The following is a 22,517-nucleotide window of genomic DNA, read 5'->3' on the forward strand; positions in this document are numbered from 1 at the left end:
ACAAAACCAGGGGTCTAGATAGCCAGAGAAAAGCAAGGGCTAAGTCGCTCTTCTGTGCAGCCTGGCGGGCACAACATCGGTTGCCCACACGACTCAGGGTGACGCCCTAGCACAGCCTCGAGTCTCGAGCTCTCCTGCCTTTCTGCTAAACGCGCTCCGCATTCCAGCCCACAGGCTTCCTACATGCCGCCGACGCTGCGCAGGCGCAGACCCCGCGGTGTGCACACGACGCACATGCGCACTCAGATGCGCTGGTAAAGCAAAAATGGCGGCGGCGGCGGCTATGCGCGTGGCGGCACCCGGAATCAGGCTCAGTGCTGTAGTGAGAAGTCTCCGGGCCGCGGTGCGCAGCGTGTGCACCCAGCCTGTCTCTGTTAATGAGCGCATCGAGAACAAGCGTCAAGCCGCACTACTGGGAGGAGGGCAGCACCGAATCGACGCGCAGCATAAGCGAGTGAGTCCTAAAGGGGCCCCGGGCTAGCCCGCTTCCGGCGGTCGCGACCTATCACAGCGTGAGCGGCTCGCGGCGTACGGGGCCTCCTAGCCAATCCGCGCGATGCCGCGAGGGGCGGGGCGGAGCCGAGGATGTTCACCTTGTGAACCTGTTGTCTTTCTCTGGGGCAGGTAAAATCAGGACAAGCACCGTTGTGCTTTGTCACTGTCTGCTTTCCCTTTGGAATTTTAGACGGGTCTGGCTGGGCTCCAGCGGCTTACCAGTTAATAGCTATGAACTTTTGGACAAGTTACCCCTTTGGAGTCAATTTATTCTAAATAGAAGATGGTAATAATTCTCCCCTTGTAATGTTACTGGAATAAGATAGTGAAGCAATGATAGGCACTTAATTAAAAAAAAAACCTTGTTCTTCTCATGCCCCATGAAAGAGTGGTGGTAGGTTCTTGCTCCATTATGGAAGCAGGAAAATCAAGGCGTTTGGCAGGGGAAGTTACATGGGCAAACTCATATTCACCTGGGGTGGCTGTGTGGTGTGCGCAGGGAACTTGTGGAAACTCTGCCCCCCGAATGCCAGCCGAAGCTCCTTTAGGATATCAGCGTGCTTGCTGGGTAGGAAAGTCACCTTCGGAAGCAGGTGTTTTTTCCTGGGGTTGCTCAGGTTACTCTGAGAGTTTGGCTGGAGTGAGCAGCTGAGGCACTGCCACCCACTGCCCGGGGTACTGCGCGGCCCAGATCGGTGACTTGGGACTTGAAACGAGGCTCGCTCAGTGCGTCCCGGACACGTGTGAGTCTGGCCTGATGTGCTGGATGGGTTAAATAACCAACCTGGAAGATGCAAAAGTGAAATTTTTAGAGGTGAAGGATACTGAGGCATAAATTTACAGACGTGGGGGTAGTGGGGTCTTTAGTGAGGACATTCGCACTGGCCCTTTATTAACTCTAATTTGAGTGTTAATTTAGATGTTGTAAATGCCCATTTGACAAGAGCCTGAGTGTGACAGTTCCTTTTTGCCATTTGGGAGTGAGATGTAAATTTGGTTGAGAGTGTGTGGTGCCCAGAGTGCTTTTCCTCCCTCCCCTGAGGTCCCTGGGGTGGCAGTGTCTGTGTTGAGGGAGCTTTATTATTATTTTTTGGCTGCATTGAGCGGCATGCGGGATCTTAGTTTCCCAACCGGGAATCGAACGGGTGCCCCCTGCAGTGGAAGCGGGGATTCTTAACCACTAGACCTTCAGGGAAGTTCTGTGAGGAAACTTTAGATTATCCTCCGGAAAGGCCTGTCAGTGCTCCCTGCACTCTTTCTGTTGGGGCCCATGGCTCAATCCCTCCCTGGAAGATCATCCCACGCATTTCCAGGAGGATCTTACTGGATTTAGATGCAGCCTCCAGAAACTGTTTTTCTTTTGCCAAGGCTGACTTAGTCAGGAGGCTTACTTGGTTTAAATCTCCTACCCCATACCCTTTTACACAATATTTGGACTACTTCCACAGGATAGATTCCCAGAAATGGAATTACTGGGTCAAAAGATACAAACATTTTTAACACTGATATATATTGCCAAATTGCCTTCTTCTTCTTTTTTTTTTTTTTTGCGGTACGCGGGCCTCTCACTGTTGTGGCCTCTCCTGTTGCGGAGCACAGGCTCCGGACGCGCAGGCTCAGCGGCCATGGCTCACGGGCCCAGCCGCTCCGCGGCATGTGGGATCTTCCCAAACCGGGGCACGAACCCGCGTCTCTTGCATCGGCAGGCAGACTCTCAACCACTGCGCCACTAGGCAAGCCCGCCAAATTGCTTTCTTGGAAACTTATTTTATTTTACACAGTAGTGTAGAGGATTACCTTTTTGTTTTAATACCACCTCACTGGCTTTGGCTTCCTTCTTAAGGGGAAAATATAGCTAGTTAGAGGTTTTTTTTGTTTTTTTTTTTTTTAACAGGGGTCGGGGATAGACAATGGGCCCCGTTATTGGTCTTGGTCTAAGGGCTTGGGAGCCCAAACAATGGAGGCTCTTGACAGGTTGAGGTCTCCAACGTCACCCTCTCCAAGAACCATTTTTTTAACTCCTCTCAAGTGAGCTCTTTACTCTGTCCCACTCTTTTTCTACTAAGCCACTCTCTGCTGTGGGGTTGTCTGTGTATCACAGTCACTGTCAGGGGTAGGGTCCCTAAGCAGGGCCCCCAATGTAGGAGAGGACCCTGGAGGAGGCAGGAGAAGTGTCCTTGGGGCTGGACCCTAGTGAGGTGAGCTTCTGTGGGGCTCCTTAGAAGAAGCTTGTGAACCTAGGAGTGTAGCCTCAGACCCTTCGTGAAGCCTGCTTTAGTTTTCTATCTCCTGCTTCTCCGTTCTCCTTTTTACTGCTCCTTGGGTCTCCAGTAAATGTTTGTAGAACTCGTTATCTTGTTCCAGGGTCAGGCTCTCCTTACCCCCACTTCTCCTCTCTGCCTTTCCCTCCTACTCCCTTAATTTGCTTCCACAGTTAGTGGCTCCTGGAACAGCCGGTCTGCCCTGATTTCCTTACTGGCTGAATTCTACTGATAACACCTTTCTCTTGGGCAGGTTTATGGAATAGAGGCTTTCACATAGGGTGAAGGCAAAAACTAGCCCTCCTGGCCCTCCCATGAGCACTCCTTGCTTACTGACTTTTGTCTATGATGACATCACTGAGCGATTTTTGTTGCATTTTAGGGAAAGCTAACGGCCAGAGAGCGGATCAGTCTCTTGCTGGACCCTGGCAGTTTTGTTGAGAGCGACATGTTTGTGGAACACAGATGTGCAGATTTTGGAATGGCTGCTGATAAGAATAAGGTATCTGTTCACAGTGGTGGTGCAGGCCTCCAGGTTTCACTTACCAGCTGCGGCCCTGCTGTTCGACACACTAGATTAATGAAGTCCTTTCAGGATTCAGGATGCATTGAAACATTTTCAAGTGTGGGGCCCTGGAATTGCAGAAGTGCCTCTTGAGAAGCACTGCTGGGGCCTCCAGGTTCCCCACTCACCTTTGTCTACAGATGAAGGAATGTGGGTGCACTACTCATACCTTGTGCAGGGTGACTCTGGCCCAGCTCCTAGGGCTCTGGTGTGGGTTCACAGGTCTTACTGGTATAGAATGACAAACTTAGAAGGAGAGTTCGGAATTTTTTTGGATTGTGTTCTGGTCTGCCTAGGCACCAGGAACCCCTAAAGGCTAACCAGTCACCTCTTTTGACATACTTTAAGTTTATGCCTTGGAGTTTTGGAGGTCAGAGTTACCAACACTTGTTCCTTCAGTTGGGTGTTCTCCATGGTGCACAGAGTTCTTTGGACTCTCTTTTGGTCCATTTATTTTCAAGACTATGATCAAAGATTTATAACCTTGGCACTAAACTTGCTGGCTCCATTTGAGCCATTATGGGCCACACAGTGACTGTCAGAATTCCAAGCAAAATGATAGGTTTGCCTTTTTAAGGTTTGGAGGTGGGATGTGTGGCTCTGTAGAAGTTGCCATGTTTTGTTATATATTCTCCTTCCTCCTGTGAGGGTTCAGTAGTGGCTTCCCTAGGGGGTCCCCTGATTATTCTGCTGAGGCCCACTGAGGCCCAAGACTACAGTGTTCTGTTGATGAAGCAGTAGCCCAGTGCTTGCTGTTGCAGAGCTGAGGGGGGAAGCGGGGATTCCTTCATGTTCTTTATTCATATTGAATTTTAAGGAATTTGGGGTGTGGTTTTTTTAGGGGGAGTCTTTCCTTGGGGCATAACTACGAAATTAATTAAGAGAAGTATTTGGTTTTTTTAACTTTCATTTTTCTATTTTTCTGGTAGTTTCCTGGAGACAGTGTGGTCACTGGACGGGGCCGAGTCAATGGAAGATTGGTTTATGTCTTCAGTCAGGTATTTCATACTCTTAATTGGCTGAGGTTTCCTTGAGGGCAGAGCCAGGAACAAAATATGTGAGAAGAAAACAGTCCTGGGGAATGAAAACTTGCCTGTAGTTGGGGCAGGTGAGGGAATTACTTTGTTTCTTAGTGCATATGTCCAGAGTATTACACTATTATAATGTAATAGAGTGTTTTTAATTAGGGAGAAAGACTCCCTAGTCGGTGTGGGGGAGGATCACAGGGCAGTAGTCATCTAAGAAGTCCCAGGAACCAGGACTTTATCCAAGTGAGTGAGAGTCCTCTTGGCAGGTTGGGTGCGTGCTGGGAGGGCAGCTGTGTCCTGGGCAGATTGTGTGGACCTGAGGGAGTGCAACGGATGCAGCTTGGGCAGAGGGGATTTCACTCTCAGAGCCACAGGCCCCTTGAGTTTTAGGCTTTCGTGAAAGAGTTCAAACAGTTTTTGTTAGGCTGCATCAAGACATACAGTTTCTTCACACGGACACCATAGGAGAATGTAGTAGGTAGAATAATGGCCTGCAAATATATCCAAATCCTAATCCCTGAAACCCGTGAATATGTAATTTTACCTGACAAAGGGGAATTAAGCTTGCAGATGGAATTAATGTTACTAATCAGTTGACCTTAAAATAGAACAGCTTGGGTTATCCAGGTGGGCCCAGTGTAATCACAAGGGCCCTTAAAAGTGGGAGAGAGGCAAAAGGGGAGGTCAGAGTAATGCTATGTGACAAGGACTTGGTCTGCCTGTTTCTGGCTTAGAAGAGGGAGGAAGGGGGTCATGAGGTGAGGAATGTAAATAGATGGTCTCTAGAAGCTGGAAAAGATAAGACAACAGATTCTCCTCTGGAGCCTCCAGAAAGGAGCATAGCCCTGCTAACCTTGATTTTAGCTCGCTGAGACCCATGTAGGACTTCTAAATTACAGAACTGTAAGATAATGAATGTGTGTTGTTTCAAGCTGCTGAATTTGTGGTAATTTGTTATAGCAGCAGTAGAAAACTAACACAAAGAACATGTTGTATCCTATTTTTTGTTTGATTTTTTTTTCTCCACTAAGAGACAGAAATATGTATATAATTCTAAATATTTAGTTTCTTTTTACAGATCTTAAAGGTATAGAGCTTATTTAGGAACCTAGAATGTTTTCCAGGTTTGAGAGTAAAATAATTATACTTGATTATTTTAAGAGTTATTTAGACAGTACTCATTTGCTAATAGAATTACTTTTAAAATATTTTAAAACTGTGTTATAAATGTGTCTGCCAAATGCCTAACTAGAAGGGATCATCTCTCTTTTTTGTAATTTATGAGAGCTAGGCAAAGAATTGTATAGAAGCAACCATTAGTAAGATAGCTAGAACAAAGAAGGCTATTGTGCTTTCTGGGCACAATGTTCCCTTAACTATTAAGGAGATAACAAAAATTCATTGAATTGATGCTTCGGAGCACCCCTTATGCCCGTGGGTTTGGGTGGGGGTGAGGGGGAGGTGGAGATGACCGAGACAGTTCTTGCCCTGGAGAAGCTAATCGTTTTGTAGGTAGAATGGGACAGAACAGGGGTGGCTACAGTTACCGATCGTCGGTGAGAGGTTCTGGGCAAGTGCCATGGGCTCAGGACAAGGGAAGGTCACATCCGGATCCAGGAAAGCTTTAGGGAAAACGGGGCATGTGAAGTAGGCCCTGAAGGATACTGAGGGGGAGGAGTGATGGGTCAGATTTTTTGTAGTGATCCCCCAAATGTTAATATCTGCAGACATTGTTTTCTGCGGGGAGCTTCTGTTTTTCCAGAGAAGCAGTCGCAGTCTTTTGCGTGATAATTGGCTTTAGATGTGTTCTGGGGGAAGGGGGTGGGGGGAAGGAGGGGCCAGCAGTGGCTCATCATTCACTGTACAGATTAGGCATCTCACCTGTTTTCAGCCTTGCCTTTGCTGCCTTTTGTGCCTGGGGATTGTGACTCCAGAAGCCCTCTCGTTATGTTTCTTGAGAGAGTAAACCTCCTTTCTCCTCTCCAGGTGAAGAAGAGGCCCTGTGGGGTCTAACTGCTCCCAACACAGACTTCCTGTCAGTCTGCTTTCCACCGCACTTTCTGTGGTTCCTGGGCTGTCCCCTCCTGTGGTTACTCCCTCGGCAGGTGTAAAGGCTTCCATTTGCTCCAAGTCAGATATTCTTGTGCTTTCACTTCCCTCATTTGTTCACTCTCTCTTCTGCTGTTGTTTCCTCTTTTTTGTCCTCAAAAAAGGCTGAATGTGTTTTTAATTCCGTACTATCTTTTTGATGGGGATTTAGGAAGGAGGTCATTCCTACAAGAAGCTTTTTATATCAGAAGGTAATGAAAATCCAGAAGCAAGAAGAAGCAGTGAGGACTCATTCACTTCTTTCACCTCCTTTATCAAAACAGCAGATATTTCCTAGTAATAGAAATGTCTGTTTGACATCCATAGAATCTGATTTTTTTGGGTTAATTCTGCCTGAAAAGTTTTCCTTCCCTCAGAGCTACAAGTCATTTTTGTATACAAAGACTAGGTCTTTTGCTCTTCACATTACATGCACTCCTTTTAAGACATTTTATTCACTATTCATTCTATGGAATACTTTATGTCACACTTTCCCCCTAATCTTTTAAACTTCTGAAAATCCTTTAAAAACTTTTATCTATGAATTTTCCATTTCCTCCTCCTATTGGGTCTTCATCTCTGGCTAGTCACTCCATATTATTTTTTGATTTGTTTTCTTTTTAGGATTTTACAGTTTTTGGAGGCAGCCTGTCGGGAGCACATGCCCAAAAGATCTGCAAAGTAAGTATTTATTTTTTATAAATTTTCTTTTTTTAAAAAAATTTTTATTTTTGGCTGCGTTGGGTCTCCGTTGCTGTGTGCGGGCTTTCTCTAATTGCGGTGAGCAGGGACTACTCTTCCTTGTGGTGTGCAGGCTTCTCATTGTGGTGGCTTCTCGTTGCGGAGTGTGGGCTCTAGGCGCATGGGCTTCAGTAGTTGTGGCACACGGGCTCAGTAGTTGTGGCTCACGGTCTCTAGAGCACAGGCTCAGTAGCTGTGGCACACGGGCTTAGTTGCTCCGTGGCATGTGGGATCTTCCCGGACCAGGGCTCGAACCTGTGTCCCCTGCATTGGCAGGCGGATTCTTAACCACTGCACCACCAGGGAAGCCCCCAAAGTAAGTATTTAATATTGAAAACAAACTCAGTACTTTCATCAGTCACATGGGGTGGGGCAGAGGTGTGCAGGATGTGGTGCTAACCTGAAGGTGCCTTCAGTAAAGGGCAGGAGGTCTTAACATTTTTTGTAGCATGGATCCCTTTGGCAGGCTGGTGAAGCCGGACCTGCATTTTTTATATATATTTGAAATTTAAAGTCTTTATTGAATTTGTTACAATATTGCTTCTGTTTTATGTTTTGGTTTTTTGGCACGAGACATGTGGGATATCAGCTCCCCGACCAGGGATTGAACCTGCACCCCTTGCATTGGAAGGTGAAGTCTTAACCACTGGACTGCTGGGGAAGTCCCTGGACCCGCATTTTTTACACATGCATAAAGTAAAATGTAGGATTACAAGAGGTTGAAAATTAAAAAATCACATTTGTAATATATATGCTTCCTTATTAATGAATTAAATTGAGATTTAGCAGTGGATAAACTGCTATAATTTCAAAGTTGGCATGAGTTGAAAATGATATTTCAAGATATCTGCCAGAAAGTGGGACCCACCAGAAAGTGGGACTTCCCTGGTGGTCCAGAGGTTAAGACTCCACACTTCCATTGCAGGGGGCACGGGTTCGATCCCTGGTTGGGGAACTAAGATCCCACATGCTATGCGGTGTGGCCAAAAAAAAAAAAAAAAAAAAAAAAGATATTTGCAGCAACTTTAATGTGGCATAAAAAATTTGTGGCTTCTATTAATGACAAAGTCACAGGTATTTCTAATACTGCTGTGGTTAATAAAATGTAAAATTTTCCAAGTTCATGGACTCCTTGAAATCTACTCACAGGCTTCTTACGGTTCTGAGGATCCCAAGTAAAGAACCCATGGTCTAGGTAGAGAATCCAGGTACTAAAAAAGCAGTGCAAATGATGGCATTTAAAAAATGCTGCTACAGATGAGATGCTCTGGTGGTGAATAAAAGTGTAGATCATATTTGGGGAGTTTTGGAATAAAGGTAGAGTTGATCTTTAGTAGCTGGGCAGGGCTTCCCTGTGTAATGGAATACCTAGCTTCTCCGTGTGGTCCTGTCATGTGTTACTCCTGAGACCTTGGGCCAATCCCTAAACTTTTAAACCTTCCTAATTTCCTCCACAATTTATTGCCTCTGTTGTGATTACTAAATGAGATAATGGAAGTGAAAGTGCTTTGTAAATTCTCAAGGACTGTTAGAAATGTTGCTCATTAGGCTGTCAACTACTGACCCATGAGGAAAATCTGTCTTATTAGAAGTAAGAGGGCTGGGCCTGGCCTCCAGTTAATAGATGGGTCCACATTTACTTTCACAAAAATACTGTTTGCCATTCTATCAGTTCAAAATATTATTTTGTTCAGTCCCAGGCTGAAAAAATACTACAGCCTGGGCCTGAGGCTCTAGAAGTGGTTGCCATGAACAGTCTTCGCCTCTGCAAATGGGAAGTGCTTTGGCTCTTGGCTGCTTGGGGGACTTTAATTAGCGGTTTAAATATCTGATTTTCTGTCTTCCACAAGGTACCCAATCATCATGTGGAATGGAGCCAGTGTTATGGACTCCTGTTTTGAAAAGTACACTCAGAACATTTTCCAGAAAACCACCATGGTGCTTTGTAAATGCTGTTTTTCATAACAGGGTCAGTTGTCTCACAAAAGATTTTTCTGCTATCTCAGATCATGGACCAAGCCATGACAGTGGGGGCTCCGGTGATTGGACTGAATGACTCTGGGGGAGCACGGATCCAAGAGGGAGTAGAGTCTTTGGCTGGCTACGCAGACATCTTTCTGGTGAGAAACCGTTAATAGAGAATGGAAGAGTACAGGGAGTTCTCTAAGCTGTGTCCTGGTCAGAGCTTCCCTATCTTACCTCATTGTGCCCCGTAGCTCCTTCTTGTGTCATTGGGGTGGCATGAAGGGTGGATGAAAAGCAAGAGAGGTGGGGGTTCCTGGTGGCCTAGTGGTTAGGACTCTGCTGGGGCCCCAGTTCAATCCCTGGTCGGGGGAACTGATAAGGTGGGGAGGGTTATCTTTCTTTTTCTTTCATAGAGGCCACTGATACTTATAGGGGAAAACAAAATTAAAGATTATTCAGAAGGGAATGTCACTTAAATAATTTTTTTTCAAAAGCAAGGAGTAGGGAATATAAAAGGTTAAAATGAACTGACTTGCTAAAAATTAGGAATTTTATTATTTTAACTTTATTTTATATCAGAGTATAGTTGAACAACGTTATGTTAGTTTCAGATGCACAGCAAAGTGATTCAGTTATACATATACATGTATCTATAGAATTAACAGTTTTTAAAAAAAGCAGTGTTTTTTTTTTTTTTTTTTTTTGCGGTACGCGGGCCTCTCACTGTTGTGGCCTCTCCAGTTGCGGAGCACAGGCTCCGGACGCGCAGGCTCAGTGGCCATGGCTCACGGGCCCAGCCGCTTTGCGGCATGTGGGATCTTCCCGGACTGGGGCACGAACCCGTGTCCCCTGCATTGGCAGGTGGACTCTCAACCACTGCACTGCCAGGGAAGCCCCTGTGGTTTTTTTTTTTTTGGTTAAGACATTACAAGATCATTATACAAAGTTCAAGCTGTAGTACAAAGAAGAAAGAGATCCCACCATCACCCAAGATCCCACCAGTTAGAAGCATTTGGTGAACATCATTTCAGATATCTGCTTTCTTACAGACTAAAAGAGAAAGAAATGAAAAGAAACACAAAAATTAAATACATTATTTGAAGTAGGAAGTGCATTGTGAGAGTATAGTAAGGGAGGTTGGGGTGAGGGAGAGATACTGCCAGATGTAAACTTGAGAGAAGGGACAGATCAGCATTTCCAGGGAGGGGAGGAAAGAAAGGACAGAGACAGGCAGACATTGTTTCTAATCAGGCCAGCTGTTCTTGTCATCCCCTGGCCTGCAGGCTTATGAAGGTTTTTATTCCCTGCCACTGCCCTTTGTGTTCAGTCAGAAAAATGTGTGTTTACTTTGTGTACGATACTCTGGTAGTTGTGGGAGCATTTGTGTACGTTGAGGAGCCACTTTGTAGATCTTAAACCTACTTTTTAATCTTTAAACTTGAGCTCTAGGGGTAGCACACTGGGGAGTAAAGGCACTCCTTTATGTCTTTTACCCACATTCACCAGCTGTTTACATTTTGCCTGTTTGCTCTATCATTTTCTCTCCGTATGCACATATTTGCACGTTATATTTTTCTGAAACATTTTAGAGTAAATTGGAGATTATGCCTCCTTTATCTCTTAAATCCTTCATTGTATATTTTCTAAGAACAAGGACGTTTTTATATAAACAGAGTACAGTAATTGGGAAACTTAATATTGATTGATCAGTATTATTCTTATTCATATTTCATCAAATGATCCTAATAACGGCCTTTATAGTTATCCCCCCCCCAATCCAGGATTAAGTACTGCCTTTAGTTGTCATATAACTTTAATCTCCTTCAATCTGGAACATTTCCTCAATTTCTCTTTGTCTTTTATGACTTTTGATTTTTTTTAAAACAGCTTTATTGCGGTATAATTTACGAAGCATAAAATCCATCCATTATAAGCATACATTTCAACGATTTTTAAGAAACTTGTGCAGCCATCACCACAGTCTACAATTTAGAATCTTTCCCTCCGAAAAGATCCTTCCTGCCTGTTTTCAGTCAATTCCTACCCAGCCTTAGGTAGCCACTGATCAGCTTTCTGCCTCTACAGTTTTTTCATCTCTCTTCACTTAAAATAATGTTTTTGAGGTTCATTCATATTGTACTGTGTATCAGTGATTTGTTTTTATTGCTGAATAATAGTATATAGATATACCATATTTTGTTTATCCATCCACTAGTTGATGGACATTTGGGTAGTTTTTACATTTTGAATATCATAAATAATCCTGCTATGGACACTTGTATATAGCTCATCGTGTGGACATATGTTTTCATAACCCTTGAGTAGATTCTTAAGAGTGAAATTGTTGGATCAAGTTATCGAACCCAAGTTCTTGTGCCCAATGCACAGTGAAGCCAAACAAACGGGAATGTCGGAGATTGGAGCGGAGAAAAGTTTATTGTAGGGCCAAGCAAAGACCTGAACTCCTCCATGGGTTTCAGGGAAGAGTTTTTAAGGGGAAGGTGAGGGAGGGTAGTAGGAGGGTGTGTGTGTCTGATTGGTTGGTGGTGAGGTAGCAGGGTGGTGTTTCAGGAATCTCAGTCATCAGCCTTCTGGTTCCAACCAGTCTGGGGTCCACATGCCTGTGCTCAGGGGGCCTGAGTTCCTGTAGAAGAACTCAGAGATATGTATCGAATTGTTATGCACATCCTCTGAGGAGGAACCAGGCCCAGGCCCCATGCCGCACTATTATTTCTTTCTGCATTCCCTCAATCCCCTAATTAATAACTATTTGAGTCTGCCCTTTGGAACTTAGGGAAGGTCTAGGAGGCTAAAACCTTTTTCCTACAAACAAGAAATGGGGGACACAGAAAGGCTTTTGTACTTGGGAGGGCCTCACAGGGTCCTTCTCGGCTTCATTATAAGTTTATGTATAACTTTTTAAGAAACTGCCAAATTTTTTCCCAAGGTGACTGTTCCCTTTTATATTACCACAAGCAGTGTAATTGGGGGTTTCAGGTTCTCCCCATTCTTGTTGACACGTAGCATCGTCAGTCTTTTCCATTATAGTCATTTCAGTGGTAAGTAGTGGTATCTCTCCGTGGTTTTTTTTTTTTTTTTTTTTTTTTTTTTGCGGTACGCGGGCCTCTCACTGCTGTGGCCTCTCCCACTGCCGAGCACAGGATCCAGACGCGCAGGCTCAGCGGCCATGGCTCACGGGCCCAGCCGCTCCGCGGCATGTGGGATCTTCCCGGACCAGGGCACGAACCCGTGTCCCCTGCATCAGCAGGCGGACTCCCAACCACTGCGCCACCAGGGAAGCCCTCTCCGTGGTTTTAATTTGCATTTCCCATCTCACTAATCCTGTTGAGTATCTTTTTACGTACATGGTAGTCATTTGTGTATCTTCTTTGCTGAATGTTTGTTCAGATCTTTTGCTCATTTTGTAATTGGATTTTGAGTAAGAGTTCTTTATATATTCAGGATACAAGTCCTCTATCAGATATATGATTTTCAAATTTTTTTTACTAGTCTGTGGCTTTTTATTTCTTTTCTTTTTTTTGGTAAATTAATTAATTTATCATTTATATTTGGCTATGTTGGGTCTTCATTGCTGCGTGTGGGCTTTCTCTAGTTTCAGGGAGCGGGGGCTACTCTCCATTGCAGTGCGCAGGCTTCTCATTGCGGTGGCTTCCCTTGTTGCGGAGCATGGACTCTAGGCACGCGGGCTTCAGTAGTTGTGGCATGTATGCTCAGTAGTTGTAGCTCGCGGGCTCTAGAGCACAGGCTTAGTAGTTGTGGCACACGGGCTTAGTTGCTCCACGGCATGTGGGATCTTCCCGGAGCAGTGCTCAAACCTGTGTCCCCTGCACTGGCAGGCGGATTCTTAACCACTGCCACCAGGGGAGTCCCTGTGGCTTTTTATTTCTTAATGGTGGCGTTTTAAGTGCAAAAGTTTTAAATCTTAAAGTCCAGTTTATCAGTTTTTTTCTTTTGTAGATCATGCTTTTATTCTCATATAAGAACTGTGCTCAATACAAAGTCATGAAGATTTTGTCTAGTGGTTTTGTTACCAACCAGGGTTCTTGGCCTCCTTAATCAATAGAAATTGGTCAGAGGCCAGACAAGAAATTCAGGCAAGGCTTTACTGGGGCCCCTGCTGCAGCAGGAGGGAGCGAGAACAAACAACAGGTTCCCTTGCTTGCTTGCTCACTGAGGAGGGTGCAGGCGAGCTTTTTCATTACATGGGGTGAGGATAGGGGTGTGTCTGGGAGTCGGGCTGGAGGGGTGGCTTAGGTGGTCTGCCCACCCCTTAGGTGGTGTGGTGTGCAGGGGGCATGTGCAGTGCCCTGCTTTAGCTCCGGGCTCTTCAAAAGTGGCAGTTGCGTTTTTTGGTCTCTTTGTATCTCTTGTCCAGAATTTGCCCTGATTGCACCTGCATGCAGTTACTTTTAGTCCCATGTAGTTTTCTTGTATTTTGTTGCTCGAGGAGAGGTGTGTCCAGGTGCAAGCACTGCAGCACTGCAGCACTGCAGCACTGCGACAAAGGGTCCCAGCTCCCAGCCTGTCTCAGTTTTTTTTCATGAGGTTTTATAGGTTTTTGGCCTTCATATTAGGTCTGTGATCCCTTTTGAGTTAATTTTTGAGTATGGTCTGAGGTCAGGGTCCAAATTCATCCTTGTCCCACCACCATTAATTGACATGACTGTTCTTTCCCTACTGAATGGTCCTGGCACTTTGGTGGAAAGAAAATCAATTGACCATAAATATAAGGGTTTATTTCTTGACTCAGTTTTTTTCCATTGATGTATATGCTTATCCTTACATCAGAAGCACACTTTCTCTTCTGATAGTCTTATGATGTGTATGTTGGTACATTTAATTTCCCACAGGTCCCTCAGCCTCTGTTCTTTCTTCCTTTTTTTTGCTGTTCCTCAGAGTTGTGGACTTAAAAACTGTTCGCAAACTAAAAGTTGTGTCAACTTAAAAATAAATGCACAATGTGAGAGTTGTGAGTTAAGTTTTACTTGGGGCAAAATGAAGACTGCAGCTCAGGAGACAGCATCCCAGATAGCTCTGAGAAACTGCTCCAAAGAGGTAGGAGGGAAGGTCTGAATATATGTGATTTTGGTGAAGGGGGAATACATGCAATCAAGCACATATTTCTTGTAGAAGTTTTCTGCTAGTCTCAGGAAAGTTACTGCTAGTCACAAGGAGCAGATGTCACCATGAAGGATTTTAGTGTTTTTCTAGATATGAGGAGATACAAGAATTGGGCTCATAAAATTGGCTCCTGAAAATATCTAACTTTCTGAAGACCTGTTCTGCCTGTTTTTCCCATAGCACAGAGTTCCTAATTTCAGCTTTCTACCCTGAACTCCTTTCGGTGGGGTGTTGAAAGTCAGCAGCTGCAAATGCACAAGACTTAATCCTTGTAGAGGTAGATGGCAAGTGCCAATTGTAGTTGACATTTAAAAAAAAAATTTGTTTATTTATTTGGTTGCACCAGGTCTTAGTGGTGGCAGGCAGGCTCCTTAGTTGCGGCTCGCTGGGCTCCTTAGTCGTGGCTTGCGAACTATTAGTTGCGGCAGGCATGTGGGACCTAGTTCCCTGACCAGGGATCGAACCCAGGCCCCCTGCATTGGGAGCACAGAGTCTTATCCACGTGCCGTCAGGGAAGTCCCTAAACTTAGACATTCTAAATGTACAGTTCAGTTGTATTGAATACGTTCATAATTTTATGCACCTATCACCATTGTCCATCTCTGTAACATTCTTTTTTTTTTTTTTTTTTTTTTTTGCGGTACGTGGGCCTCTCACTGTTGTGGCCTCTACCACTGAGGAGCACAGGCTCCGGACACGCAGGCTCAGGGGCCATGGCTCACGGGCCCAGCCGCTCCGCGGCATGTGGGATCTTCCCGGACCAGGGCAATAACCTGTGTCCCCTGCATCGGCAGGCGGACTCTCAACCACTGCGCCACCAGGGAAGCCCATCTCCATAACTTTTTAAGTGTCAATTCTTTTTTTTTTGTTTTTATGTTTTTTAACATCTTTATTGGAGTATAATTACTTCATGATGCTGTGCTAATTTGTGCTGCACAACAAAGTGAATTAGCCATATGCATACATATATCCCCATATCCCCTCCCTCTTGCATTCCCTCCCACCCTCCCTATCTCATCCCTCTAGGTGGTCACAAAGCGCCGAGGTGATCTGCCTATACTATGCAGCTTCTTCCCACTAGCTAGCTATTTTACATTTGGTAGTGTATATGTCAGTGGTATTCTCTCACTTCATCCCAGCTTACCCTCCCCGTGTCCTCAAGTCCGTTCTCTACGTCTGCATCTTTATTCCTGTCCTGCCCCTAGGTTCTTCAGAACCATTTTTTTTAGATTCCATATATATGTGTTAGCATATGGTATTTGTTTTTCTCTTTCTGACTTACTTCACTCTGTATGACAGACTACAGGTCCATCCACCTCACTACAAATAACACAGTTTCGTTTCTTTTTATGGCTGAGTAATATTCCATTGTATATATGTGCCACATCTTCTTTATCCATTCATCCATTGATGGACACTTAGGTCGTGTCCATGTCCTGGCTATTGTAAACAGAGCTGCAATGAACATTGTGGTACATGACTCTTTTTGAATTATGGTTTTCTCAGGGTGTATGCCCAGTAGTGGGATTGCTGGGTCGTATGGTAGTTCTATTTGTAGTTTTTTAAGGAACCTCCATACTGTTCTCCATGGTGGCTGTATCAATTTACATTCCCACCAACAGTGCAGGAGGGTTCCCATTTCTGCACACCCTCTCCAGCATTTACTGTTTCTAGATTTTTTGATGATGGCCATTCTGACTGGTGTGAGGTGATACCTTATTGTAGTTTTGATTTGCATTTCTCTAATGATTAGTGATGTTGAGCATCCTTTCATGTGTTTGTTGGCAATCTTCTTTGGAGAAATGTCTATTTAGGTCTTCTGTGCATTTTTGGATTGGGTTTTTTGTTTTTTTTGATATTGAGCTGCATGAGCTGCTTGTATGTTTTGGAGATTAGTCCTTTGTCAGTTGCTTCATTTGCAAATATTTTCTCCCATTCTGAGGGTTGTCTTTTCATCTTGTTTATGGTTTCCTTTTCTGGGCAAAAGCTTTGACGTTTCATTAGGTCACATTTGTTTATTTTTGTTTTTATTTCTATTTCTCTAGGAGGTGGGTCAAAAAGGATCTTACTGTGATTTATGTCATAGAGTGTTCTGCCTATGTTTTCCTCTAAGAGTTTTATAGTGTCTGGCCTTAAATTTAGGTTTTTAATCCATTTTGAGTTTATTTTTGTGTATGGTGTTAGGAAGTGTTCTAATTTCATTCTTTTACATGTAGCTGTCCAGTTTTCCTAGCACCACTTATTGAAGAGGCTGTCTTTTCTCCATTTTATACTCTTGCCTCCTTTATCAAAGATAAGGTGACCATATGTGCATGGGTTTATCTCTGGGCTTTCTATCCTGTTCCATTGATCTATATTTCTGTTTTTGTGCCAGTACCATACTGTCTTGATTACTGTAGCATTGTAGTATAGTCTGAAGTCAGGGAGCCTGATTGCTCCATCTCCATTTTTCTTTCTCAAGATAGCTTTGGTTATTCGGGGCCTTTTGTGTTTCCATACAAATTGTGAAATTTTTTGTTCTAGTTCTGTGAAAAATGCCATTGGTAGTTTGATAGGGATTGCATTGAATCTGTAGATTGCTTTGGGTAGTATAGTCACTTTCACAATGTTGATTCTTCCAATCCAGGAACATGGTATATCTCTCCATCTGTTTGTATCATCTTGAATTTGTTTGATCAGTGTCTTATAGTTTTCTGCATACAGATTTTTTGTCCCCTTAGGTAGGTTTATTCCTGGGTATTTTATTCTTTTTGTTGCAATGGTAAATGGGATTGTTTCCTTAATTACTCTTTCAGATTTTTCATCATTAGTGTATAGCAATGCAAGAGATTTCTGTGCATTAATTTTGTATCTTGCTACTTTACCAAATTCATTGATCAGCTCTAGTAGTTTTCTGGTAGCATCTTTAGGATTCTCTATGTATAGTATCATGTCATCTGCAAACAGTGACAGTTTTACTTCTTCTTTTCTGATTTGGATTCCTTTTATTTCTTTGTCTTCTCTGATTGCTGTGGCTAAAACTTCTAAAACTGTTGAATAATAGTGGTGAGAGTGGGCACCCTTGTCTTGTTCCTGATCTTAGAGGAAATGGTTTCAGTTTTTCAACATTGAGGACAATGTTGGCTGTGGGTTTGTCTTAAATGGCCATTATTATGGTGAGGTACGTTCCCTCTATGCTTACTTCTGGAGCGTTTTTATCATAAGTGCGTGTTGAATTTTGTTGAAGACTTTTTCTGAATTTATTGAGATTTTCATATGGTTTTTATCCTTCAATTTGTTAATATGGTGTATCACATTGATTGATTTGCATATATTGAAGAATCCTTGCATTCCTGGGATAAACCCCACTTGATCATGGTGTATGACCTTCTTAATGTGCTGTTGGATTCTATTTGCTAGTATTTTGTTGAGTATTTTTGCATCTATGTTTATCAGTGATATTGGCTTGTAGTTTTCTTTTCTTGTGACATCTTTTTCTGGTTTTAGTATCAGGGTAATGAATGAGTAGAATGAGTTTGGGAGTGTTCCTTCCTCTACTATATTTTGGAGGAGTTTGAGAAGTATAGGTGTTAGCTCTTCTTTAAATGTTTGACACAATTCATGTGTGAAGCCATCTGGTCCTGGGCTTTTGTTTGTTGGAAGATTTTTAATCACAGTTTCAATTTCAGTGCCTGTGATTGATCTGTTTATATTTTCTGTTTCTTCCTGATTCAGTCTCAGAAGGTTGTACTTTTCTAAGAAACTGTCCATTTCTTCCAGGTTGTCCATTTCATTGGCATATAGTTGCTTGTAGTAATCTCTTATGTTCCTTTGTATTTTTGCAGTGTCATTTGTTACTTTACTTTTTTTTGTGTGTGTGTGTGGTACGCGGGCCTCTCACTGCTGTGGCCTCTCCCGTTGTGGAGCACAGGCTCCGGACGCGCAGGCTCAGCGGCCATGGCTCACGGGCCCAGCCGCTCCACGGCATATGGGATCTTCCCAGACTGGGGCACAAACCTGTGTCCCCTGCTTCGGCAGGCAGACTTTCAACCACTGCGCCACCAGGGAAGCCCAACTTTACCTTTTTCATTTCTAATTCTGTTGATTTGAGTCTTCTCTCTTTTTTTCTTGATGATTCTGGCTAATGGTTTATCAATTTTGTTTATCTTCTCAAAGAACCTGCTTTCAGTTTTATTGATCTTTACTATTGTTTCCTTCATTTCTTTTTCATTTATTTCTGATCTGATCTTTAAGATTTCTTTCCTTCTGCTAAGTTTGGGGTTTTTTTGTTTTTGTTTCTCTAATTGCTTTAGATATAAGGTTAGGTTGTTTATTTGAGATGTTTCTTGTTTCTTGAGGTAGGATTGTATTGCTATAAACTTCCCTCTTAGAATTGCTTTTGCTGCATCCCATAGATTTTGGTCCATCGTGTTTCCACTGTCATTTGTTTCTAGGTATTTTTTGGTTCTAGGTTTTTTTCCTGTAATTGATATCTAGTCTCATAGTGTTGTGGTTGGAAAAGATACTTGATACGATTTCAGTTTTCTTAAATTTACCAAGGCTTGATTTGTGACCCAAGATAGGTCTATCCTGGAGAATATTCCATGAGCACTTGGGAAGAAAGTGTATTCTGTTGTTTTTGGATGGAATGTCCTATAAATATCAATTAAGTCTATCTTGTTTAATGTGTCACTTAAAGCTTGTGTTTCCTTATTTACTTTCATTTTGGATGATCTGTCCATTGGTGAAAGTGTGGTGTTAACGTCCCCTACTATGACTGTGTTACTGTCAACTTCCCCTTTTATGGCTGTTAGCATTTGCCCTATGTATTGAGGTGCTCCTATGTTGGGTGCATAAATATTTACAATTGTTATATCTTCTTGTATTGATCCGTTGATCATTATGTAGTGTCCTTGTTTGTCTCTTGTAATAGTGTTTATTTTAAAGTCTATTTTTTCTGATATGAGAATTGCTGTTCCAGCTTTCTTTTGATTTCCATTTGCATGGGATGTGTTTTTCCGTGCCCTCACTTTCAGTCTGTATGTGTCCCTGTGTCTGAAGTGGGTCTCTTGTAGGCAGCATATATATGGGTCTTGTTTTTGTATCCATTCAGCCAGTCAATGTCTTTTGGTTGCAGCATTTAATCCATTTATATTTAAGGTAGCTATCAATATGTATGTTCCTGTTACCATTTTCTTAATTCTTTTGGGTTTGTTATTGTAGGTCTTTTCCTTCTCTTGTGTTTACTGCCTAGAGAAGATCCTTTAGCATTTGTTGTAAAGCTGGTTTGGTGGTGCTGAATTCTCTTACCTTTTGCTTGTCTGTAAAGGTTTTAACTTCTCTGTCAAATCTGAATGAGATCATTGCTGGGTAGAGTAATCTTGCTTGTAGGTTTTTCCCTTCCATCGCTTTAAATATGTCCTGCCACTCCCTTCTTTGTTGTGGAGTTTCTGCTGAAAGATCAGCTGTTAACCTTATGGGTATTCCCTTGTATGTTACTTGTTGCTTTGCCATTGCTGCTTTTAATATTTTTTCTTTGTATTCAGTTTTTGATAGTTTCATTGATATGTGTCTCGGTGTGTTTCTCTTTGGGTTTATCCTGTATGGGACTCTCTGCTTCCTGGACTTGATTGACTGTTTCCTTTCCATGTTAGGGACGTTTTTGACTATAATCTCTTCAAATATTTTCTCAGACCCTTTCTTTTTCTATTCTTCTTCCGGGACCGTTATAATTCGAATGTTGGTATGTTTAATGTTGTCCCAGAGGTCTCTGAGAGTGTCCTCAATTCTTTTCATTATTTTTTTGTATTCTGCTCCTTGGCAGTTCTTTCCACTATTGTATCTTGCAGGTCACTTATCCATTCTTCTGCCTCAGTTATTTTGCTATTGATTCCTTCTAGAGTATTATTAATTTCAGTTATTGTTTTCATCACTGTTTGTTTGCTCTTTAGTTCTTCTAGATTCTTGTTAAAAGTCTCTTGTATTTTCTTCATTCTGTTCCTGAGATTTTTGAACATCTTTACTGTCATTATTATTTTATTTTATTTTATTTTTAAAAATTTTTTGCGGTACGCGGGCCTCTCACTGTTGTGGCCTCTCTCGTTGCGGAGCACAGGCTCCGGACGCACAGGCTCAGCGGCCATGGCTCACGGGCCTAGCCGCTCCACGGCATGTGGGATCCTCCTGGACCAGGGCATGAACCTGTGTCCCCTGGATCGGCAGGCAGACTCTCAACCTCTGCACCACCAGCAAGCCCTACTGTCATTATTTTCAATTCTTTTTCAGGTAGGTTGCCTATTTCATCTTCATTTATCTGGTTTTTTAGGTTTTTACCTTGCTCCTTCATCTGTAACATATTTTTTTGTTGTTTCTTTTTTGTTTTTTTGTTTTTGGATAGGTGGGGCGGTATTCCTGTCTTACTGGTTGTTTGGCTTGAGGCATCCAGCATTGGAGTTTGCAGGCAGTTGGATAGATCCGGGTCTTAGTGCTGAGATTAATACCTCCAGGAGACCTCACTCCGATTAATATTTGCTGGGGTCTGAGGTTCTCTGTTAGTCCAGCAGTTTGAACTCAGAGCTCCCACCACAGGAGCTCGGGCCCAGCCTCTGGCCGGGGAACCAAGATCCCGCAAGCTATGTGGTGTGGCAAAAAAAAAAGAAAAAAAAAAAAAGAAAAGGAGCAAAGAATATCAAAGAATAAAAAACAAAATAAGGGCTTCCTTGGTGGCGCAGTTGTTGAGAGTCCGCCTGCCGATGCAGGGGACACGGGTTCGTGCCGCAGTCTGGGAAGATCCCACATGCCGTGGAGCGGCTGGGCCCGTGAGCCATGGCTGCTGAGCCTGTGCATCCGGAGCCTGTGCTCCGCAACGGGAGAGGCCACAACAGTGAGACACCCGTGTAACGCAAAAAAAAATAAAAAAAATAAAATAAAATTAGAAATGTAAAAAATATATTAGGAAACATAAAAATATAATTGAAACAACTACAACAAGGTAAAATAAAACCACAACAGAAAAAATAGAAAAAAAGTGGGGGCATGGGGGGAACAAGCCAAAAGGAGAGTAACAAAGTAACAAAGTATGAAGAATAAAATAAAATTGGAAAATAAAAAATTTATTAGGAAATATAAAAATATAAATGAATCAACAATAGTGAATCAACAAGGTAAAACAGTACCCCAATCTAAAAGAGGAAAAAAGAAAAAGAAAAAAAAAGACTTGGCTCTTGGGGCAGAGTTTAGGAGGGGTGGAACTTAGGCAGGGGCAGGGTTTAGGGTGAGGTGGAACCTAGGCCGGTGGGGGGGTGAGGTCTGAGCATGAGGCAGGGCCTTTGCTTAGGACCGTGTCACTGGGGGTTCCTCCCATCCCCTTAGGTGTCTGTGGTCCCCCACCGGTGCCTAGTAGGTGCCCTAGTTGTGCAGAGACACGAATTCTGCGTCCTCCTAGTCTGCCATCTTGACTCCCCCTTCTGCCGAGTACTTTCTTGCTTCAGTTTCTGACATATCCGTTGCCCCCGGGCCATCGGGTGTGCTGGTTCCTGACTGGTGTGCATTCTCTGTGCTGGTGGTAGCCTGGAATTCCGCACCTGGAGAAACTTTTCAGCTAGCGGAGCAGCCGTAGGGAGGTGGACAGGGGCCATCTCCATAACTTTTTGTCTTGCAGAACTGAAACTCTATACCCATTAAACAGTCACCCCCCATTATCCCCTCTGCCAGCCCCTGGTAACCACCCTTCTACTTTGTCTCTATTATTTTGACTAAATAACTTAAGTAAAATTGTACAGTGTTAGTCTTTTTGTGACTGGCTTATTATTTCACTTAGCACAGTGTCCTCAAGTTTCATCTATGTTGTAACATGTGACAGGATTTCCTTCCTTTTCAAGGATGAATAATATTCCGTTGTATAGATATACCACATTTTGTTTATCCATTTATCTGTTGATGGGCATTTGGGTTGATTCCATGTTTCACCTGTTGTGAGTAATGCTGCTATGAATGTGGGTGTACAAGTTATCTCCTTGAGACCCTGTTTTCCATTCTTTTTGGTATATCCCCAGAAGCAGAATTTCTGGATCATTTGGTAATTCTATTTAAAATTTTTTGAGGAACCACCCTGCTGTTTTTCACAGCAGCTGTACCATTTTACATTCTTACCAATAGTGCACAAGGGTTCCACTTTCTCCACATCCTCACCAACACCACTTGTTTTCTGTTTTTTTGATAGTAGTCATCTTAATGTGTGTGATGTGGTGTCTC

At 43.2% G+C, this 22,517-nt stretch overlaps 1 protein-coding gene across 1 annotated transcript in view; it reads left to right on the forward strand.

The window, feature by feature from the left end:
* Positions 1 to 241: 241 nt before the first annotated feature.
* Positions 242 to 22,517, forward strand: part of PCCB (propionyl-CoA carboxylase subunit beta) — a 92,096-nt gene continuing 69,820 nt past the window's right edge. The window contains exons 1-5 of the mRNA XM_060011308.1: positions 242 to 454; positions 3,139 to 3,258; positions 4,251 to 4,319; positions 7,062 to 7,118; positions 9,185 to 9,298. Of these exons, the coding sequence (XP_059867291.1) occupies positions 266 to 454; positions 3,139 to 3,258; positions 4,251 to 4,319; positions 7,062 to 7,118; positions 9,185 to 9,298 (549 nt within the window). The 5' untranslated portion in view covers positions 242 to 265. The remainder of the gene's footprint in view (positions 455 to 3,138; positions 3,259 to 4,250; positions 4,320 to 7,061; positions 7,119 to 9,184; positions 9,299 to 22,517) is intronic.

The sequence above is a fragment of the Delphinus delphis genome, chromosome 4 (assembly GCF_949987515.2).
Source record: "Delphinus delphis chromosome 4, mDelDel1.2, whole genome shotgun sequence".
Classification (NCBI taxonomy): Eukaryota; Metazoa; Chordata; class Mammalia; order Artiodactyla; family Delphinidae; genus Delphinus; species Delphinus delphis.